This window comes from Balaenoptera ricei, chromosome 16 (genome assembly GCF_028023285.1).
Source record: "Balaenoptera ricei isolate mBalRic1 chromosome 16, mBalRic1.hap2, whole genome shotgun sequence".
NCBI classification, from domain to species: Eukaryota; Metazoa; Chordata; class Mammalia; order Artiodactyla; family Balaenopteridae; genus Balaenoptera; species Balaenoptera ricei.
This window is the reverse complement of record NC_082654.1, coordinates 14,207,607-14,228,914: the sequence shown is the minus strand read 5'-3', so window position 1 is coordinate 14,228,914 and position 21,308 is coordinate 14,207,607. Positions and strand designations below refer to the sequence as shown.

Here is a 21,308-nt window from a genome sequence, read left to right as displayed (position 1 = left end):
GGCTTTGGAAAGAATGCAGGGCTCAGGAGAGACTTGATGCTGAAGGAGGGAAGGACACTGCAGGCTGCTCTGAGGTGGGCAAGCTAAGTGACTGTGTAGGTTGGAGAAAGCGTGTAAATGAGAAGAGTGATTGTGTACATGTGTGAAAAACGAGATCGGGAAGGTGGTAGGAACCAGGCTGAAGAGAACCCTGAGGAGTGAGAGATTTAATCAGTGAGTAATAGGGAAGCACTAAAGGTTTTAGAGCAGGGGCAGGACAGAATCAGAGCTACTGTTGACCGGAGCGAACTGGGCTAAAGGGCGGGAGACGGGGAGCCAGGAGGCTGAGCAGGAGACTCGGGCTTCGAGGTGAGGGAGCTCGTACAGGGGTACAGAGCCCCGGGAAGAGAGAGAGGGGATGCCGGGGTGGGGGCGCTGTCCAGGGGAGAACTGAGCCAAATGGCCCCAGTGGTGAGCAGGTGCAAGGAGCCCCAGAGGTTTCAAGCACGGGAGCCTGGAGGAGAGAGCGCCCCTCACAGATGCCAGCAGCCCTGGCCAGGAAGGAGGCAGGAGGAAACGTGGAGAGCTTGATTTGAACGTTCTGGCATCGAACTCCCAGGAGGGGCTTGAAGATACAAGCCTGGGGTTCAGGAAGGGATCCAGGCAGGAAACAGACCTGGGCACCCCTATACTGGGGGGACAGTCACAGCAACAAGGTGGACGACAGTGCTGATGGGAACCGTGAGGAGGGAAGGAACCATATCCGGCACATCTATATGCTGAAGAGGAGCCAGAAGCGGGGAGGGGAGGATACAGACAGACAGGCAGGCAGATGCGATGGGATTACGCCCTGGAACTGATGGGAGGGGCCATGGAGCAATCAGAGGGTAGGCTGAGCCCCAGCAAAGCTTCCTTCCTTCTCGCAGATGGAAGGAAGGAGAAAAGTAAAGAGAGTGGATGCTTCTCCCTCCTTTGCGGCCACGGCAGAGAAGCCCCGGCTGCCAAGAGGCCAGGGTGCTCTCTCCTCTACCAGGTCCTGGCTCAGCAGCTGGCTCTGGTCCTGCCACTAGCCACACGACCCCTACGAGCAGCCCCTGATGGAGACACACGCCCGAGGGGAAGCGCGCCTCTCTCCCTGGCCTGCCCTCCTGCGGAGGTGGCTGTGCTCCTGGCTGGGCTCTCACCGGCCCCTGACATCACGGTCCAGATGGAGAGCCAACCTCCACCTAGATTTGCCACACAGATGAGGCTGGAGTCATCCCTGGCCGGTTTCCCGGTCAAGCCCCATCAGGATGCAGGCTTCTACCCAGGGAGCCAAAGTCCCCATGGTGACCCCATTGAGATGCAGGGACGATCACCAGCCCAGGCAGACACTGGCGCCTGGGCCAGGGGTGCAGCTCCACACAACCTTTCAGAAATGGATTTTCCATTACTATTCACACTGACATTTTCAGTAGGTAATGGACTTCCTGAGTTTTTGCCCTTCAAATTTTTAATTCTTCATTCCTATTTAAATACAAGAACTTAAACTTTCTCATTCATAACTCTGTCAGTCTGGATCATGGTTATGTTAATATGTTCTGACTGAAATAAAATTCAGGTAGAGCCTCCCTCCAAAAATCTCTAAGATAACTAGGATAATGTCCCTAGAGACCCTGAACTCTGTGGATGCTTTGTGAGAATTCCTCCCCAGCAAGTTCAAAGTTATTTTTGCTCTTTTCTTTTTTTTCAGTTTTCATTGTCTGACTATCCCTTTGAAATAACATTTCTTAAAACAACTAGAAGCTGATAAATGTTGATTCTAGCTTTTAATACAGAGCTCCTTTCTTCCCGAGGTTCCCACCTCGGGGGATGGCAGAGCGGACCCTCACAGCATCTGTCCCACTAACCCAAGGCAGAATCTTGGTGGTGACTGAACACCGAAGCCTATGCTGCAATCAGGGCTCTCTACTAGAACAGACTTTTTGTTATTTCCTGATGAGACGACACCCACGGGTCTCTGAAGCATCTTAGGACATCCAGTTTTCCAGAGGAAAGGCAGGGCCTAAATCAAGAGTGGGGTAAGGATCACTTTTATCAGGACTTATGTTTTAAACAGCACTCTCTATAAAAAATGCATAAGATCTTATTCTGGGAGTGATAACTAAATTCCACAGTTACCAGCTGAAGGAATTGCAAAGCCCATCACAATGTATCTTCAGAGCCATCCTTGGATTTGGAAAATCAGGGTGATAAATCCCTGGTTCGCAAAGCTTTGAGTGTCCACAGACTGCAAGAAGGCGTGAGCCAGTCTGGGGGAGCAGGCACTGGTGCCAGGATAGACCAGGGTCCTCGCAGACAGCTGATCACACGTGGATGGGCTGGACGCCAGGGCTGCTGTGTGCATGAGTGCGGGGGCGGGGGGTGGGTAGTGGCCCAGGAGACCCAGGGCAGCTTCAGGGTGAAGTTGGCTGAAATTCACCCCGCTCTGCTTTTTCTCAGGCATGGTGCTTTCCACTTCTGGTTTCTGTCATCTCATGACTTCACCTGAAAGAACTAGCACCTTCCCTGCTTACATTTTACTACGTGCTAAGTGCTTGATATGAAATCTCGTTACATTTGCACACACACTCTGCCAAGCAGGTACTGCCATTATCCCCATTTCACAGATGAGGAAACAGAGCTTTAGAAGGTTCAGCAATTGCCTGAGGTCACACAGTGGTGAGTGGAGGCCTGGATCTCTCCTCCATCACCAGCACCTTATAAGTCAGCACCTCTTGCCCAGGCTGCACGCTGGAATCACCTGGTTTCAGACATACTGTCCAGGTCCTTCCCCAAACCAAGTCAGAATTAAAGCAACACATTTACAGGCCAGGAACCTGGAGCCCAGAGATCAGAAGTGGCTTGCCCGAAGTGGCACGGTGAGTTTGGGCCAAGCGGGGCCAGAATTTAGGACCCGCTGACAACGTACCATTCACCTGCTCACTGTACTAATCCCTCTCCCCTCCCCCAAGGCCCTCCCCCAAGTCTCCATAGTTACAGCGACCAGCACCAGCCCCTGCCCCTCCCTGCCCACAGCGCTCACCTCATCACATGGATGCATTCTGGCTCCTTGGTGAAGCTGTAGGCATAGCCGCTGGATGTGGTCCCAAAGTCGACAGCCACCACCACGAGAAACGTCTGCTGCTCAGAGACGTTTGCGTCGGCATCGTTCTGCAGATAACCGAGCGGGGTACAGGGAGTGGGGGCGGCAGTCAAGCCAGGCTTTCAGAAGGGTTCCACCCTGCCCTGCTGTGTGCCCACTGTAGACAGAAGCATATTCCACATTCTGGTTCAAGGCTGCCACGTGGTGAGCCCTGGGGAGAGGGCAGGTCTTTCTCAGCCCCTACCTGACTGACTCAGGGAGAAATGGAGGTGTCTCCTGAACAAGGGCCAGGCCACTGGGGAGGGCCCCTGCCTACACTTGCCCACCACTCCCTTTATCAACCGTGCGCAAACGTGGCTAATTACGGAAACTCTTCCATCTGGGCTGGAACCCCAGTGGTTCCCTGAGTGACACCGCTCTCTGCCCCCCATTGCCCTCCCCCAGTCCCTGCACAGACCTCCAGACCCTGCTCAGCTGTGCCCTGTGCACCTGCCAGGCGACCCCTCCACCTGCCCGGGCGTGGCATGCATGGGTGTGGGGCTCAGCCTACCAGGGACCCTGCCCGGTCCTGCCATAGCCAGCATGTGACCCTGCTAAGTCCTGTCCCCTTGGGGCCCCGAGCCTCTCCTCATCTGTCAAGTGAGTAGGTCAGGCCATTCCAGACTTCCAAAAAATTCTTTAAGCAAATGTAGACTTTTTTTTTTTTAACATCCACAGAACTTCAAATTATACCAATAATTTTTGGATTTGAAGAGTATTGGTTAGAGCAGGGGGTAAGAGCCCCACGTGTCTGGCCTTTCATCACACTGACCCCCATCCCCTTCAGGTTATCCTGAAGCTTTTACAGGGAACCCTCAGGGTACAGAGTTTGAAAACCACAGGATCCAGCTGTTAGGTGACCAAGCCTCTCAGTTTTCCCAAGCCTGAGGGAGTTCCAGGATACAGGACTTTGCGTGGAAACCAGGACGGTTGCAGGAAAACCAAGACAAGCTGGCGTCCCTACCTAGCGATGGCTCTGAAGTTCTTCTCAGCAGGGTCTGCTTTGAGGCTCTGAGCAGCTCATACAAAGCCGCCCTTTCCTCCGGGTACCTCTCTCTGGTTGGGTACATGTAAATCCCTTGAACGGCTGCCCCACAGTATCCACCTTTGAAGTGAGGGGCAGGGCGGGAGCAAATGCCCAGCCTCCAGCCCCCACGCTGCCCAGGTCCTCTCTCTCGGGCAAGCTGGTGCAGAAGCAATTACAGCCACAGCTTTTGGTCACGGCGGTTAACTACAGTGGAAAAGCCACTGCATTTCACGGACTCACCCACCAGCCCCAAGTGGCTGCTTCCTCCCAAGAGAATGCCTCGCAGTCTCTGAGCCCTGAATCTTTAAAGAGCTGCTCCCACCCTGCCTGCTCATGTTACCCACACTCAGGCCAATGGCTCCAGAAGCACCAGCCACACCATGGAAAGCCTGTGCTGACCCACAGTGGGGAAGGGGCTTGGTAGGGCTCACGTGGCTGGTACTAGGACAACTTAATCTCCACCCATGAATGTGAGAAGCCACTCAGCAGCCCGCCTCTGAAAGCAAAGGTAATCAGCACACGTACCCCCCTCCCCATACACACACATTTCTTACCACAGTGTGGGAAGGGGACAGAGGTGTTATTCCTGTGTCCCCCAGACTCCGGGCTGGAGATGAACATGCAGATGTAGGGGCCATTTCTGAAAGGAAAGACAAGTGCGCTCCTTAGAGGTGGTGTGGACTGAGCCAGAGAGCAGCCGTGAGGGCTGCGTGGCTTTGCTCCTGCAGGGACTGTTGCCCCTGGAAAGCCAGCTAACGTGGGGCGAGGCTGAACTCCAGCCAGAGAGGTAGGGTGTCTGATCTGTCCACCCCCGTATTTGATATTTAAAACTTGACCAAATGAGACGCTCCTTTTCTCCCAGTGACCACCAGGCCTATCCCTATGTGCCACCCAACTCTCACTCAGCAGAGAGGCTGCCCAGTCCCCAAATCGCCTTGGCACCTGGCTCATGCCCTCTGTAGAGCCAGTCCTTAGCCCAGGCACAAGTATGGACCAGAGGAGCCTGTAGCCCCCTGAGATGATGTGCACATTTTTCACGCATTTTCTTGGAAGGGCGTCCACAGCTGTCAGGTTCCCAGAGGAGTATGGGACCCCACCCCAAAGATTAACAACCCTAATCGTAAGAATAGAGGACAGGAGTGCGACTTCCAGAAATAATTTCCTTGCTTTGTAGGTGCATCACCTCCTCCCTCCCTCTGGCATGAGGCCCTGCCAGAACAAGGGGAACTCATCTCTCTTCAGTGATGCTGAACGGTTTTGACATTCAATTTAAAAAAAAAAAAAAAACCATAGCAGAAAGACAGATAGATGAGCATTCCTGGGTCCCCCAGTCGGGGCCCTGCAACAGACACGAGGTCAAATCAGAGAAGAGCCAACAGCAAGGCAGCATGAATATCATTTTGTCGATTCCCCTACTGCTCTTGCAATTACTCAGGCACAGACATTTGTTCTGAAACCTTGCCAGAGCCCCGTGGCTCTCCCCCAGGGATGAGCACCCACGGAGAAGTCGCCCTGTCCCTGGTCAGTGCTGGAAGCTCCACCCACTCTCCCTGCCCGCTGCCCAGGACTGGCAGGGCCTGCAGAGCAGCGGAACAAGCACCGCAGGCTCCCCCTGCAGACGTGATGGCCAGACGCTGGGCACCAACAAATCCCAGGTACCATCCAGTACGTTCTGCAAATACCGCTCCATTCAGTATATAGACTAATACCTGGTGGGGAAAAAATGGGTAATGTGCTACAACAATACCTGTAGTCAAGGAAACCCAGAGGGTATGAGGTATCTGAGAAAGACCTGCCTGCTTCTAGGGAAGCACTAGGAGTGGATCCAGCTGCCTCTGCTTGCCAAATCACTTTGGTTAATCCCACGCGCTTACGGATTTTTTTTTTTTTTTCCTGCTTAGTGAGAACTCAAACAGCATCATTACAGTGGGCGCCAAATGGGTTGAGGGAATAAAATGAATCATGAAAGAGTGAATGTGAAGCTTCAAATCTGCACAGCCACCTTCCCAATCTGCAGGCGTATGTTCCCTCTCCTCCACGATGAGGCTCAGTTCCAACCTTTGGGAGAAAGGTTCAGAAGCAAGTAAGTACAGAGGCCACAAATCAACGTGTGGGGCCAAGGATTTAAACAGACATTTCTCCAAAGAGCGTATGCTAATGGTCGATAAGCACGTGAAAGATGCTTAACTCATTAGTCATTAGGGAAATGCACTCATTAGTCATTAGGGAAATCAAAACCACAGTGAGATACTGCTTCACACCCACTAGGATGGCTCTAATTGAAAAGAAAAAAAGGAAATAACAAATGGTGGCAAGGATGTGGAGATATTGGACCCCCTGTATATATCTTGTGGGAATGCAAAATGATAACAGCTGCTGTGATAAGCAGCTTGGTAGTTCCTCAAAAAGTCAAATATAGACTTACCATAGACTCAGTTCCACTCCTAGGAATTCCACTCCTAAGTATCTACCCGAAAGAATTGAAAACAGGGATGCTTGTATGTGCGTGTTCACTGCAGCATTATTCACAAAAACCAAAAAGTGAAAACAACCCAAGTATCCATCAACAAATGGATAAACAAACGTGGTATATCCATTCAATGGAATATTATTCAGCTGTAAAAAGGCATGAAATTCTTACACATGATACACCATGGATGAACCTAGAAAACATTATGCTAAGTGAAATAAGCTGGACACAAAAGGACAAATACCATATAATGTTTAGAATAGGCAAATTCATAGAGACAGTCAGTAGATTAGAAGTAGCCAGGGGCTAGAGGGAGGCATGGGGAGTACAGAATTTCCGTTTTGGGTGATGAAAAATTTTGGAAAAAGTAGTGATGGTTGCACAACATTGTGAATGTAATTAATGCCACTGATTTGCACACTTAAAAATGGTTAAAATGGCAAAATTTATGTTATATATACTTTACCACAATAAAAAATTTTATTAAAAAAAACTTGCTCATCCGAGAGGAGAAGCAATTTCCGATTCTACTAGCACCATGGCTCAGTGCTCTTGAAAAGAAAATGGAGACGTGAGCCTGGCTCCTGGACCAGCCGGCTAAACTTCAGCTTCTTTGCTCATCACCCAGCACAGGGTACCCCCTTCCATAAAAGCAGGGGGAGGTCAGCATCTCCACTTGTGAGTAGTCTGCCCTGCCCCCACCCTGCCTTGGGCAGCCTGCAGAGAGGTGCCATCCTGCACTGGGAGCCTCCCTCTCTCCACCCGCTACCTGCAAGGCCTGCAGCCATGTGTCCACATTTGCACAGAAGGTTTTGGAAGACACCGAATGTCTAATTGTCCAGAAAATCTGGTGCTGGCAATTAGCAAACAAGCTATTATCTGCAGACAAACCATCCACCCCGCTGTCTGCTTGGTTCTAATTATCCCATCACTCAGCCCTTCTCAGAGCATGTCCTACTGACTCGGAAAACAGCATGTGTTGGGCCACACACTGAACACAGGCCTTGGGCCCCCAGAGGACTCCAGGGAATTTGAAGACAAGAACCAAGGATGTTTTTTGGTTCTCCCTGTACCTCCCTCCCACCCTGCCTCTGGTTCAGTACGAAATAAATCATTTGACTTGCTGATCACTCAGCCAGGCCTAGAGGCAATTGAACTTCATGGATTTTCTCCATTAGAAATTAAAATGCAGCTACATTGTGCGATGATTTAAAACTGATTTGCATAGAAGGTATGGAGGAGTAACATTTTTATAGACATTTGCATATCATGCACACCCACATCTATAGCTCTATAGATCCCAAATCAAAGATAATTCACCAGTTAATGTGCATTGACCCACCACAGAAATATAAAGAGCCTGTAGTGATAACTTTGTTATCAAGCTAATATTTCTTGATTTAACTATTTAAGCTGTCAAAAAGGTGCTCAAAAATTTTTAGGGACAAGAATATGGAAAAGCCGACGTTAGCCCCTGCGGGATGTGAGAAGTTTCTGGTGTGCTAATAATCCCAACCAATCTTGAGAGCTTTCATTCAATAGGTAAGTGATTAAGAATAAACACAACAGGGTCAATAGAATATTACCTATTGGTCTATGGATAATTGACAGATCTAAGCTAATAGACAAGAGGAGAGAGTTGATACATGGAATGTCTGTATGTACAAGGTACATGCTGTGTGTCCTGGCTTCCAATTAAACCTAGGCCATTATCCACAGTAAGAAACACCAACTGTCATTCACTGTGACCCTGTTTAAGTTTCTCTGTAAAGCCAATATAATAACATCTGCCCCGTGACTGCTCCCGCCTACGTGATATTCCAGTTCAGTACACACAGAGTGACCTGGGCACATCAGGAACAGAAGGGAAAGGCAAAGCTAAAAGCCCAAGAAGAAGAGAGATTTTTAGAGTGCAGGCTTGGAAGAGAGAAAGGAAGCTGATGAAAAGAAAAGTGATACTCATCTGCAGAGGTAAGGAGAGAAGACTGGTAAAAGAGATTAAAGAAAAATGCTTTACCAGAAGTGTAGTCAAGGTCAGAGCCGAGAGATCAGGGAGTTTTAAGAAATACTTACTCCGCCGTTCCCACAAGATTAAACAGACACTCAAAGCATCTTCCCATTTCAAGCACTAAGTTACTCTGAAATGCAGTGACACAGAGGGATTTGATGATTTCACATCACAGAATCAGAAAAACAAGGAACATTTCAAGAATGCAAACTATCAGCCACAGAATCAAGCCGAGGAGGAAGAGACCAGAAGCTTTCTAGAAAACCAATAGAAAATAATCATCAGGTCTTCTTTGTCATTAGTTTTAGATGATTTACCATTACTTATGTCTTATATACTTACTGTATATAACTAAGTAATCTTTACTATATGTAAGTATATAATCTTTTTTAGTTTAGTGAATATAAAAATAGATACAGGTGTTCCTAGGTTCACTCTTAACCTGGGACTCAGCCCACAAAACATTCTTCAACCAAGTCATTTAAAAAATAATTTTTCCAGCAAAGAGGGATATATAAATAAATGAAAATATTTATGCAGCCAAGTAGAGGATATAAACAAGTAAAAATAGGATTCAACCAACAAGTCTCCTGCCACAGGATTTTTTTAGACCCCAAAGCAGATAGCAGAGGAGAAACTAGTTGAACTTGTGAGGTTAATACTCATCACTCGCCTTAACAGTGTAATAATTAAAATACAGGCTTCATCAGGGTTCCTGCTATAAAACGTGAGACTCGTAAAATCCAGACACATTCTCATTTGCTCCTGGCTCTAATGGCTTTAATCAAAGCAGACACTCCTAAAATAAAAAATAGTCTTAATAAGAGAACCTCAGAGACAGCCATAATTCATGAACTTGCTTGTTGCTCTCCTCTGCTGGAGACATTAGTCAGCAAATAGCCGTGAGCAGAATCGTGGACTTTCCGAGATATATAAAATCGATCCTCCTCCATAAATACAACATTTTTAAAGACGAAGACGGAACCATTGGGCTGACTTCATTTTACAAGGCTCCAGGCTCATGTGAAATGACAGGTGGTCTCAAACAATGGAAACTCCCCAGCTTTTTCAAATAGGCCTCCTTGCTAGCTTTTAGATTTATGTTCTATCAAACAAATGCTCAATTTCAAAAGGATTTTTAAGGTCTGGTCCTTATGATTTTTAAAATGCAGTATATATGTTCATTTCTTTTCTCCTGCTAGCCATGAGATAATAGGTGATTTGCTGACAGTTGCCTAAAATCAGGCCATTTGAAAAAAAGCTCTCCCTTTCTCTCTCCTTATATGCCCTCCCTGTAGTGTCATCTTTGAAAATTGATCAGCTCAAGGTCATGTGTAGGTTACTGGCAAATATCTTTTAAGAAGGAAAATTTAAAATTCTTATTACCCTATAACAGGCTGCATGGCTAGCTGAACTAATGCATTATTACCGTAAACTGAACTTCCATTTCAGTAAATAATTTATGGTTTTTTTTTTTCAATCACCATGGTTGATGTCCAAAGTAAATGGAAATTTTATTGGTGTGAACTGAGAGACCCTCCTGACTTCAAAGAACACTGAGTGTAAAATAGCTGCTCTCCAAATGCTAAATAACAATTATGGAAATGAGCGTTTATTGTGGCAGAAACCACAGCATCATGCACCAGGGGGCTGCGTCAGGCCCATCCTGACACTGGACAGCAACTTCCAGTAACCCTCCCCATCACTAAATGGATTAGGAGATAAGATGCCCCAGTGAGAGAAAACTGGGGCACCGGGGTTTCCCCAGAGACAGTGAGATCCCCAAGTTCCTGCAACCTCAGTCCATGTGCGGTGGCAGTTCACAATTTCTTTCTTAACCATAGGTTCACAGGAACATGCATGTTCAGGCAGCTGCTGGGGGAGGTGAGGAAATGCTTTCTAGACCAACAGGTCCTCCTACTAATTTTCATGAATTATATTCAGAAACCTCACAGCCTCTGCCCACTGGGACCCAGCGTTTGAAGGGGCTCCACCAGATCACCCCATACACAGGATTAAGATACTTTTGTCCACCCAACTTCTCTTTCACAGACTCTGGGCTCATCTGGGCAAGGCCATGTCTTATTTCATCTTTGATTCCTCAGCTCCTGATTTGTCACAGGCACTCAATAAATGTAGGATGGATGGATGGATGGATGGATAGGTGGTTAGGTGGGTAGATGGATGGATGGATGGGTGGATGGATGTATGGATAGCTGGTTGGGTGGGTAGATGGATGGATGGATGGGTGGATGGATGGATGGATGGATGGATAGCTGGTTGGGTGGGTAGATGGATGGATGGATGGATGGATGGATGGATGGATGGACGGATAGTTGGTTGGGTGGGTAGATGGATGGGTGGATGGATGGATGGATGGATGGATGGATGGATGGATGGGTGGATGGATGGATGGATGGATGGATGGATGGGTGGATGGGTGGGCGGATGTTTCTAACGTGTGCCCAAAAGTGGACTCAGTGACTAGCCATAGACTTGGAGGGCCACTGAGGTCTTTCCCAACTGAGGCATCAACCCCCGAGTCAGGATATTAGTAACACATATCCTGAGTTACCTCCAACAACGTGGGATCAGCTCTCAAATCACCCCCAGACCTGCCTCTCTCCTCAAATGTCCCCTTTGGTTGGTGCAACCACCATAGCTCCCAGAAGGGAGATTTCCTAGGCTTCTCCCTCCCCTCTCATTGCACTCTCAAGCCCTGTCATTCCTACTTCTTAGCACCTCTCACAGTCACCCTCTGCAGCCTCACCACCACAACCTTGGTCCAGACCCTGCTGACCTTTATCAGGGCTCCCACACAGCCTCTTAGTCTCCCCGCTCTGAGTCTCCCCATCCAAGTCACGCTCCTCCGTAGTCAGAGCCATCCGGTCAAAACTGAGGTCTGCTCACGTTACTCGACCAGGCCAGGGCCTTCTATTCCCATCCCCCACACGATAAATCTAGCACACAGCTAGCAACCAGGCCTTTAAAAGTCCACCCCGCCTCCCTCTGCAGCCTCATCTCTCTCCATCGCCCCCATCCCTGGCTCCACCCAATCCTTTCACCGTCCCTGGAACATCTGTGCTCAATCCAGCCTCCAGACCTCTGCACATACTGTTCCCCTGCCTGGAGTGCACCCCACTTCCACCCCCTCCTCCGGGGAACTCCACCTCCAAAAGTCAGTCCCCTCTGTTTGAGGGAGAAGAGCCTTCTCTGCTCTCTCCATACAGAGGAGAGAGGAACTTCTTCATCAGTGTCTGGGGATTGACTGGCGAAACCCAGACTTGCAGAAATGCTAAGGACAGCAGCCAGGTTTCATCAAGAAATAAATTACAAGGAAAATACAGGGGAAAGAAGGAGGGGAAACTATAGATTAAAGGGTCTCTCGAACTTTGATGTGCATCAGAATCACCTGGAGCGCTTACTAAAACAGACGTGCTGACCCCACCCCCAAAGTTTCTACTCCAGTAGGTCTGGGAATGCTGAGTATCTGCATTTCTAACGAGTTACCAGGCCATCTGGATCAGCCCCAGACAAAGGCTATACCTTAAAAAGACACGGAAAATACAAAGTAACTCCAGTCATTGCAACACTTGGATCTTTATTGGACCATGATTCAAATGAACAAAAAAATTTATGCCATTTATGAGACAACTGGAAATGTAAACACTGACCAGATATTGATAATATGAAGAAATTATTGTTAGTGGTGTAATTATGTAATTTTTAAGAGTTGTTATCCTTTAGAGATACATTCTGAAAATTATCAGATGAAACAATATGATATCTGGGATTTTCATCGAAATAATATGGGATATTAATCCTTTGCCATTGCTTCGTTTGCAAATATTTTCTCCCATTCCGAGGGTGGTCTTTTCGTCTTGTTTATAGTTTCCTTTGCTGTGCAAAAGCTTTTAAGTTTCATTAGGTCCCATTTGTTTATTTTTGTTTTTATTTCCATTTCTCTAGGAGGTGGGTCAAAAAGGATATTGCTGTGATTTATGTCATAGAGTGTTCTGCCTATGTTTTCCTCTAAGAGTTTTATAGTGTCTGGCCTTACATTTAGGTCTTTAATCCATTTTGAGTTTATTTTTGTGTACGGTGTTAGGGATACAGGCACTATAGAGAAGAGTATGGGGGTTCCTTTAAAAACTAAAAATAGAATTACCATATGACCCAGCAATCCCACTACTGGGCATATACCCTGAGAAAACCATAACTCAAAAAAGTCATGTACCACAATGTTCATTGCAGCACTATTTACAATAGCCAGGACATGGAAGCAACCTAAGTGTCCACTGACAGATGAATGGATAAAGAAGATGTGGCACATACATACAATGGAATATTAGCCATAAAAAGAAACGAAATTGAGTCATTTGCAGTGAGGTGGATGGACCTAGAGACTGTCATACAGAGTGAAATAAGTCAGAAAGAGAAAAACAAATACAAATGCTAACACGTATATATGGAATCTAAAAAAAAAAAAATGGTTCTGAAGAACCTAGGGGCAGGACAGGAATAAAGACGTGGACATAGAGAATGGACTTGGGGACACGGGTAGGGGGAAGGGTAAGCTGGGATGAAGTGAGAGAGTGGCATTGACATATATACACTACCAAATGTAAAATAGCTAGTGGGAAGCAGCTGCATAGCACAGGGAGATCAGCTCGGTGCTTTGTGTCCCCCTAGATGGGTGGGATAGGGAGGGTGGGAGGGAGATGCAACAGGGAGGGGATATGGGAATATATGTATACATAGAGCTGATTCACTGTGTTATACAGCAGAAACTAACACACTATTGTAAAGCAATTATACTCCAATAAAGATGTTAAAAATAGTAATAATAATACAGGAGGGGAGGGACAGATATTAAACGATATTGGCCACAAATTGATAATGACTGAACCTGGTGACTGATTCATCAGGGCTCAATACATTATTTGCCCTACTTTTGTATATGCTTTAAACTTTCCATGATAAAAGAGTTGGTGTTTTAATGTACCAGTTTCATGTCCATCTCCCTCGTGTCAGGAGGGCAGGAGGATATTTTTCTTATGCTGTGTATCAATCAGAGCACCTGGCCCGTACATGGTAGGTAGGTGCTCCAGACATTTGTCAAGCGAATGAATAAGCTAGTAAGAATATATATTCATTTAAACCTCTACACGGGGACTCTGAAGGCCTGGGAAGGTTTCAGACCTGGGTCACCGGTGGGTGAGGGGTACTGGTTCAGCTGGCTTCTCTGGAGGTGAGGCTGTTGGGACAGTCCTTGAAGGAGTCTGAGTTTCAGCAGAACCCACCTGGCCCCCTTGCAGGCAGCAAAGCAGGTGTCTGACCACCAGCTGAGTGGCTCTAACTCCGAGGCGGGCTCCAGCAGCCCAGCCTCAGATACGAGGCCCTCCTAGACTTTGAAACCACCTCTGTAAACCCAGGGCCTCAGAGGAGGCAGGGGGCTGTGCCCCACCCACTGCTGGATCCCTCCATGTTCTGAGAAATGGGGAGATGCCCCTGCAGACAGGCAGGGTTTCTCTAAAGACCAGGACACACCCTTTTTGCTGTGTGCAGACTCGCTGGGCTCCCAACTCCACGTGGAAGAGGTGAGAAGCCTCAGTGAAGGCCTTGGCATCTCCTCACCCCCCTGAGGAATGGCCAGCTGCAGTGCCAATGTCAGCTGTCACCCTGTGACCCTTTGTACTAAAAGAACAAACGCTGAGGCCTCCAGAAAGGGAAGGGGGTATCCTGCGGGGACCGGGCTGCAGGCACAGTATCCTCCACGCTCAGGCAGGGCAGCCAGCTTGGGCTGCAGGGTCGAGGGCCATGTCTCCCCAGAACCAGGGCAGCTTGAGAACAGGAGCAAAGCTGAAGCTGGCTCCTTGGCTTCAGTTCTTAGAGGAAAGTAAAGAAAGCAAAATGGCTTCTGATGATGATGGAGAACATGGCATGGCAGGTGGAGAGAGCGGAGGTCTGGACACCGGCTTGTGAGCCTGGAGAAACTACCTCACCTCTCTCCGGCGCATCTTCTCCCTCCGTGAAGTGGGAATTTGGATTCTCAGGGCCTCAATCACTGTGTTGCAATGAACAAAAGAGGTAAACCCTCAGAAATATGTAACAGTCCGGGATAAAAGGATCCAGGAAAAGGAGTAAGTCTGTGAATAAAGGTGATGAATTTGCTGTGGAACGTATTTCGCTGATGTAACTGTGGAAAACACAAACGAAGGTATTCAGGCGATTGGAAATGCCTATGCATTCCAGGAGAAACGTCTTATTCTAAATTCAGGTTCTTCCATTAAAGCTCATGCTTTGGGTCAATATTACCAAACTATTTACATGTGATTATTATTTAGTGCACTTGTTCAATAAATATTGGTTTAAACATTAAAAAAAAAAAACACACACAAATATGTAACAGCCCTCACCCACCATTTGCTGAATTCCTTCATGGGGTCAGATATTTATGTATTTTTTTAGTTTAGCCTCTTTTGCAAGTTTATTAAACTCAAATTATTAATTTGAAATTGTTAGAAATGTACAAACTCAGAAATCTATTAGGAAAGCTATCATGGTCTGCACTGAATGCAAATTTCATGCCCCGCTAAGAGCTTTACTGGTGTGGCTTGAGAAAGCCTGCTGTTAGGGGCTGGAGGTACTGGCATTCTTCCACTCGATGGGTGAGAAACATAAGGCCTAGAAGGTTAAGAAAGAAGCCCACATTTTTTAGGATGCGGCCCAGCTGGATTCGGAGCTCGCCACCTCTGAGCCTGTGCCCCACACGGTACGCAACACCAGGTCCCGTGCAGGTATTGTTTCTCTTGAAAGATGAAACTACGAGAGAGGTGTTAGTGTTAACTTAAATCCCCATTTCACAGATGGGCAAATAGTGCGGGGGAGGTCAGGAGGTCACAATCACAGGGCACCCCCAAGCCCCCGTGGCCGTCTCTGCCTCCGGGCTCAGAAGACCGCATGGCTCACCCTTCCTTTGGCTCCAAAGCCGCACAGCGTTCTCCACTTCAAATGCCATAATTCTTCAAATCCAAATATCAGGGTGGGGAGGAGCCATGATAACACAGAGGTTCCGAGTCAGGAAAGCCTGGCCTCAAATCCCAGCATGGCCACTTCCCAGAGGCAGGCCCTGGGGGGAGCTACTTAGCCTCTTCAAGCCTGTCTTCCCACCCCTCCTGGAAAACGGGGTGGAGGGGATCATGATGATGGTGATACATTTCATAGGATCACTGTAAAATAATGCATGAATAAGTGAAATAATATCTATAAAGCCTGGTGCATGGCGAGCACTTGATAAATTATAGATGTCATTTATCATGGTTACCATCATCATCATCATCACCAAATCGGTCCAACTGCTGTTGAGAAAAAACACCCATGCGCTTACACCAGGGGACAGAGCTCCCACTTATGCACAAGGGTGGCAAATGCATTTTCTTTACATTATGCTTCTCTGGGCTTCTTAATCACGGATAAAAAGTCTCACCAGACAGAAACCTGGCAAATGGGACCTTCAGGAAAACTCAGTGATGGGAAACACGAGGGCCTTGCTGCCATGGGTGAGGGAGACTGTCTGGCCCCGACTTCCCGCTCAGGCTATCTGCTCACCTCAGGGGCACTTTCAGAATAACCACGGAGAACCTGGGAAGCCACGTGACCCTCCGCGCCAGGCAATAAACTCAGGCTTTCCTGTCCTCTATGATGAAGCACATTTTCCAACTGACCGGGTAAATGAAGAATCACTCTCCCACCAAGGAAAAGATTCCACCTGCCTGGGCACCTGGAAGACCAGGGTTTAGACTTCCCCAATTTCTATCGTGAACAGCCTTGGGATGGCTCAGCCCACAGAGGCCACGGCACAGCTGGCACTGACTGTACTGAGACTAAAGCCAGGGGCAATGGCATTCCAGCCTGTTGGTCTCCCCCGCAGTGGGATCTTTCCCCTCCCAAACACTCATCATCTGTCCCTGGGGAGGGGAGAGGGAGAAGCAGAACACGAGGTAAGGGTTGGGGAGACAGACAGCTGGTTCACCCCCTTCAGCTGAACCCTCCTGATGAGAGAAAGCTGTGCCACCTCCAGGCAGGAAGGGTTGCCCTTAGCCCGCTTGTACCCCAAGCCAGAACCGGAGCACAAACCTCCCGTACTCTGCCGGTGCCTGAGAGCTGAGGCTCGTGCACGTTACAGATCCTTCCGAGGAGTGTCTTAATGGAAGAAATGTCCCAAAACAGCAGCGCAGTTTGTGCACTGCACAAAGGCACCACCTTGAGGGACATCGCCCAAGCAGGACTGCATCCACCCCTAGGTATGGGTGCCGGTTTCTTACCCCAAAGGTGCCCTTCCAAGTCATGAACTAAAGGGCTATATCACCTAGAGTGAGCACCTTTTTCCAATTTTTGCACCCAGAGAAGATCTGTTTCTAATTCATCTAAAAGCACCATAAAAGGCAGCCATAGCACTTAATAATCAAAAAAAGGAAGGAAATGCCTGGAAAGGTACTGAGTTCCCCATCACTAGAGGAGTTCGAGTTGAGGCCAGGCAATCACTTAGCTGTAGAAGAGCAACAGAGGGTCAGAAAAAAGGAGATGGGACTCAGGAGGAGTGGAAACCAGGCTGTATGGATTGAGGCATTCGACCAACATCCACTGAGCGCATGACTCACTACCTGCCGGGAGCTGTAGAAGCTGTGCAGCACTGTGGTTAAGCACAGGGGTGTTGGGTCTGGGGAGGCTGTTTCAAATCCCAGCTCAGTTATTTACTGATCTTGGTGGTACTGCTGCATCCACCCCAAATCCACTTCTCCCTTCTTAACCAAACCCTATTTTACATGCCTAGGGGGAGGGGGGACCCTTCCCCAGATCCAGGGTAGATCCTGAGTAGTCTGAACCAATCATGGCAACGCCCTTCCCCTTCCAATGATGGACATGGGAATGGGTTTGTGACCCACACCTCTGGCTGATGGGACATGAAGGGAAGTCTGCCGGAGGCTCCTGGGAAAGAAACATCCTGACTCTCAAGCGAGCCCATGAGGCCAACACCTGTGGCTGCCATCTTGCCGCCAGCCCAAGATGCAGTCAGCATGGAAAGAACCTCCATCCATCCTTCAGTGGGTCCATGAGCTGCCAAATACCTGCCTTGGAGCCTGCCAGACCTCTGGACTTCCCATGCACGGTCATAACTAATTTCCTTTTTCAGAAACAAGATAAAGTCAGTTTTTCCATGCTTTGCAGCTAAAAACTGATGCACAGCTGTGCAATCTTGAACAAGCTACTAAGCTTCTCTGTGGTTCAATTTTCCTTCTGTATTAAGTAGAGACGATAATAACTCTTATTTCCTGAGATTAATGAGGATTCAATAAGAATAACGCAGGCAAAGGTCTTAACAAGTGTAGCTATTATTCCTTACAGTGTCTCACTTTATCTTTACAAACAACCCAATGAGGTAGGAAATAGGTAGATATTAGCCCCATTTAACAGCAGAGGAAACCAAGGCAGAGAGAGGTTAAGCATTTCCCCAAAATCTCACAGCTAGTAAGTGCCTGTCTCTAATGCCCAAGTCCCTTCCCTCCACCATATTCCAGCCCCGAGGTTCCAGGGGCCCTGAGACTGGCCTGAGCCTGTACCATGCAAGACTTGCAGCAAAGAGCAGTGAAAAATCAGATCTCTGGAGGGAGGGGGGATGGGGGGGACTGCTAATGGATATGAGTTTCTTTTGGGGGTGATGAAAATGCTCTGGAATTTGATAGTGGGGATGGTTGCACAACCTCGTGAATATTTTAAAATCCACTGAATTGTAGACTTTAAAATGGTGGGTTTTATGATATGTGAATTATATCTCAAGAAAAAAAAAATCTAAGAGCTGCAGGAAACCACATTGTAAGGACAACGGTCCCCTAGCCCACCTGCCCTCAGGGGCACAGCCCTCCTCCCTGGGGTGACCATCGGTGGCTCCCATCCACCCTGGCCACCGCTCCCTCACTGAACACAAGCCAACCTCTCTGCCAAGCAGGGTTCAGCAGTTCTCCCAGGATGGCTGCCGACTACAGCTAGGCCGGGGGCAAAGCTGGCACTGGCCTGTCCCCAGACACCCTGCTCTTTAGCAACACAAGAACGTGGGCACAGAGCAGCGTCAGTGCCCCAGGTCACCAGCTGTGTCTCCACTTTTCCCCTAGATGCTCTGAAGCCGGCTGGCCAGAGCTAAAGGGCCAGGAGACTCCCAAGGGCCAGGCATCCTGACAGCGAGCTACAGACAGGGGGCTTGTCGGTGCTTCTCCCCGGATAAGTAGTTTCAAGGGATTCTGGAATAAATGTCAGGAGAAGGTGCCCGATAACCTGCAACCACACTAGCCCTCAGCAGGAGTCACGGCCTCATCTTAGCAGGAGGGCAAACTGCATCAGCATTAAAACATTCTTCTGTTAACTATTTGCAAGTGCCCACTGCCTGAGCCTGGGTCCTAGGCCGGGAGGTGCTCAGGAACCTGCCTGAGAAATTCCTGCTCCCAAAATATAAAGGAAAAGAGAAGAGAAATGCCACAAGGGGCTCAAAAGAGCCCCTGGGGAGGTGAAGCATGGCCCATCCACTGCAGCCTGAAGGGGGGGCTTCCAAGGGGGCGACCAAATGCCCTCCAGCACAGGCAGCCTGGCACCTGTACACAGACCATTCCCCACACGCTGGGCGAAGGCTTCATGTCAGCTGGAAGGAAAGAAAGTCCTTTCAGAGACTTTTAAGACTAAGTTTAAACTCCCTAGTTCTTACTCTTTTTATACAAAACCTTCACTGATGGATTGACCTTCTTACAAAAATGGAATTAGTAAACTGGGTTAAGATATTGATTAACTTTAGACTTTGCTAAATTAAGTATACATGGCAAAATTTCAAGAGTAACTACTCTTGAAAGGAGTTGAAATAGAATATCTAACTTCCAAGCAGTAACAGGAGATAAAAACAAAGAAAACTAGTGGACAATTCCCCCAGGACCGAATTTGCTCAAAGCCTTTGCCAAAAGAATAGAAAGACCATGTTAAGGTACTTTCCTGAGAATGGTGCTTACTTCCTCAGGCTACTCCACAGGGCAGGGGGAAAACCCTAAGCCACCAGGACCCAGAGGGTCCCCCAGAGCACCCCCTGGCCCACCTAAGGCCAAGCAGCTGTGATGAGGCCCGCAGAGCCTCCCCACCGATACACCAGACCCAGCTCCCGTCCCAGAGCGAGCAGATGCTGACCACCAAACTCTGATCCGTTTTTTAGTCTGAACTTCAAGCAAGTCAACTACAATGAAAACAAAACCAAACCCAACCCTTGGGGTGAATCACTACAGCAGGGAAAGAGCAAACAAACCGCAAACTCCTGCTAATCCCCATATCTCCCATCCCTACCGGGCAGAAATGCAAACGCGAGTCCTTCCAAATCTTCTCCTGAGCCGAGGTGGGGAAGGCAAGCCTCAAAACCATATGAACCTCAGGAAATAAAATACATATTATGTTTAGGGCCCACAAGGAGGCCACACACACGGCCCCAGATGCCAAACAATTCAGATCCATCACGGGTGCCCACACCCCCTGGTGCATGCATGATATTCGTGCCTGAGTATTCAGGACACGTGACCTCCCAGGACCCCTGGTTCCAGCCCCTGCAGGGCCCAGATAAGCAAGAACCGAGGTCCAAGGAATGGGACTTTGCACCCTAGCCGCTACCTATGGATGGCCAGTTGCCCAACCTCGGGCTTAGGAAGCCGTCTGGGCCTCCATAAGCGCAGGGCGGTGTTCCTCCGGCTTTCCATTGCTGCTGGGCCGCGGGCCTGTCCCTCCTGGCACCCAGGCCTGCCCGCTGCACTAAGTCTAAGTGCACACGAGGGCTTCGGGCCTCATGGTTCTCTTTAACAGCTCCGTCTGGAACTCAATTAGTCAGGGGCCCTCTCCCCTTCAGAGCAGAACGCTCCAGATGCAGAGTGACCAGCCTGCCACCCCCAGGCACAGCCCCACCTGCTGAGCCAGGAATGTCTGAGCACAGGGCAGTGACCTCCAGGAGGGGCCCACGGGAATGCCTCAGGCTGGGAAAGTGGCAGCTGATCACAGGGACATCCACACGGGCCCGCACTCCCATCCTCGTATCCCTGCCCCTCTCTCTTTCCACACACCTAGTCTGGGAAGGTCCCAAAGGTTTGGACACAACTCTGGGGACAGTCTGCGTTAGTGAACAAGAAGACTTCTGGAAGCTCAATGTGTAGCAGGGAAGCAGGCAGGGGCCACAAGGCATCACTTCAGCATTTCCTGGGAAGTCCGTCAGCGGAGCGGACGAGGGTCCCATCCCCCGCCCCCCGTGTGCCTGCCCACACCCTCCTCTGCCCCATCCCCATTGGGCTCCATTAGTCTTGTCTAGTGGATATGCATCACATGGGTATTTAATTTATGAGAATCCGACTATGAGTTCTCAGGCCAATACAGAGCAAGTGACTTCAATTTAAATATTGTAATTAAGAACACCGGAAAATTCTTGCCCATGAACTCTTTATTAGACACCATGGTGAGTGCCATGGGGGACTGAGGTGGGGTGGGCAGCCCCAGGGTGATGCTGTTTGGCCTTTCGAAGGGCAAGTTTGCTGAGTGAACAAGATGGGGAGGGAACCCTAGGCAGGGGGAAGAGCACGAGCAAAGACAGAGC

General features: G+C 48.8%; 1 protein-coding gene across 4 annotated transcripts in view; it reads right to left on the bottom strand.

Moving 5' to 3' along the window:
• Window positions 1-21,308, bottom strand: part of HSPA12A (heat shock protein family A (Hsp70) member 12A) — a 69,091-nt gene that overhangs the window by 28,390 nt on the left and 19,393 nt on the right. For all 4 annotated transcript variants that reach the window (XM_059901090.1, XM_059901089.1, XM_059901092.1 and 1 more), the window contains 2 exons: window positions 4,724-4,809; window positions 3,044-3,171 (listed from right to left, as the gene is read on the bottom strand). In XM_059901090.1, the coding sequence (XP_059757073.1) occupies window positions 3,044-3,171; window positions 4,724-4,807 (212 nt within the window). In that variant the 5' untranslated portion in view covers window positions 4,808-4,809. The remainder of the gene's footprint in view (window positions 1-3,043; window positions 3,172-4,723; window positions 4,810-21,308) is intronic.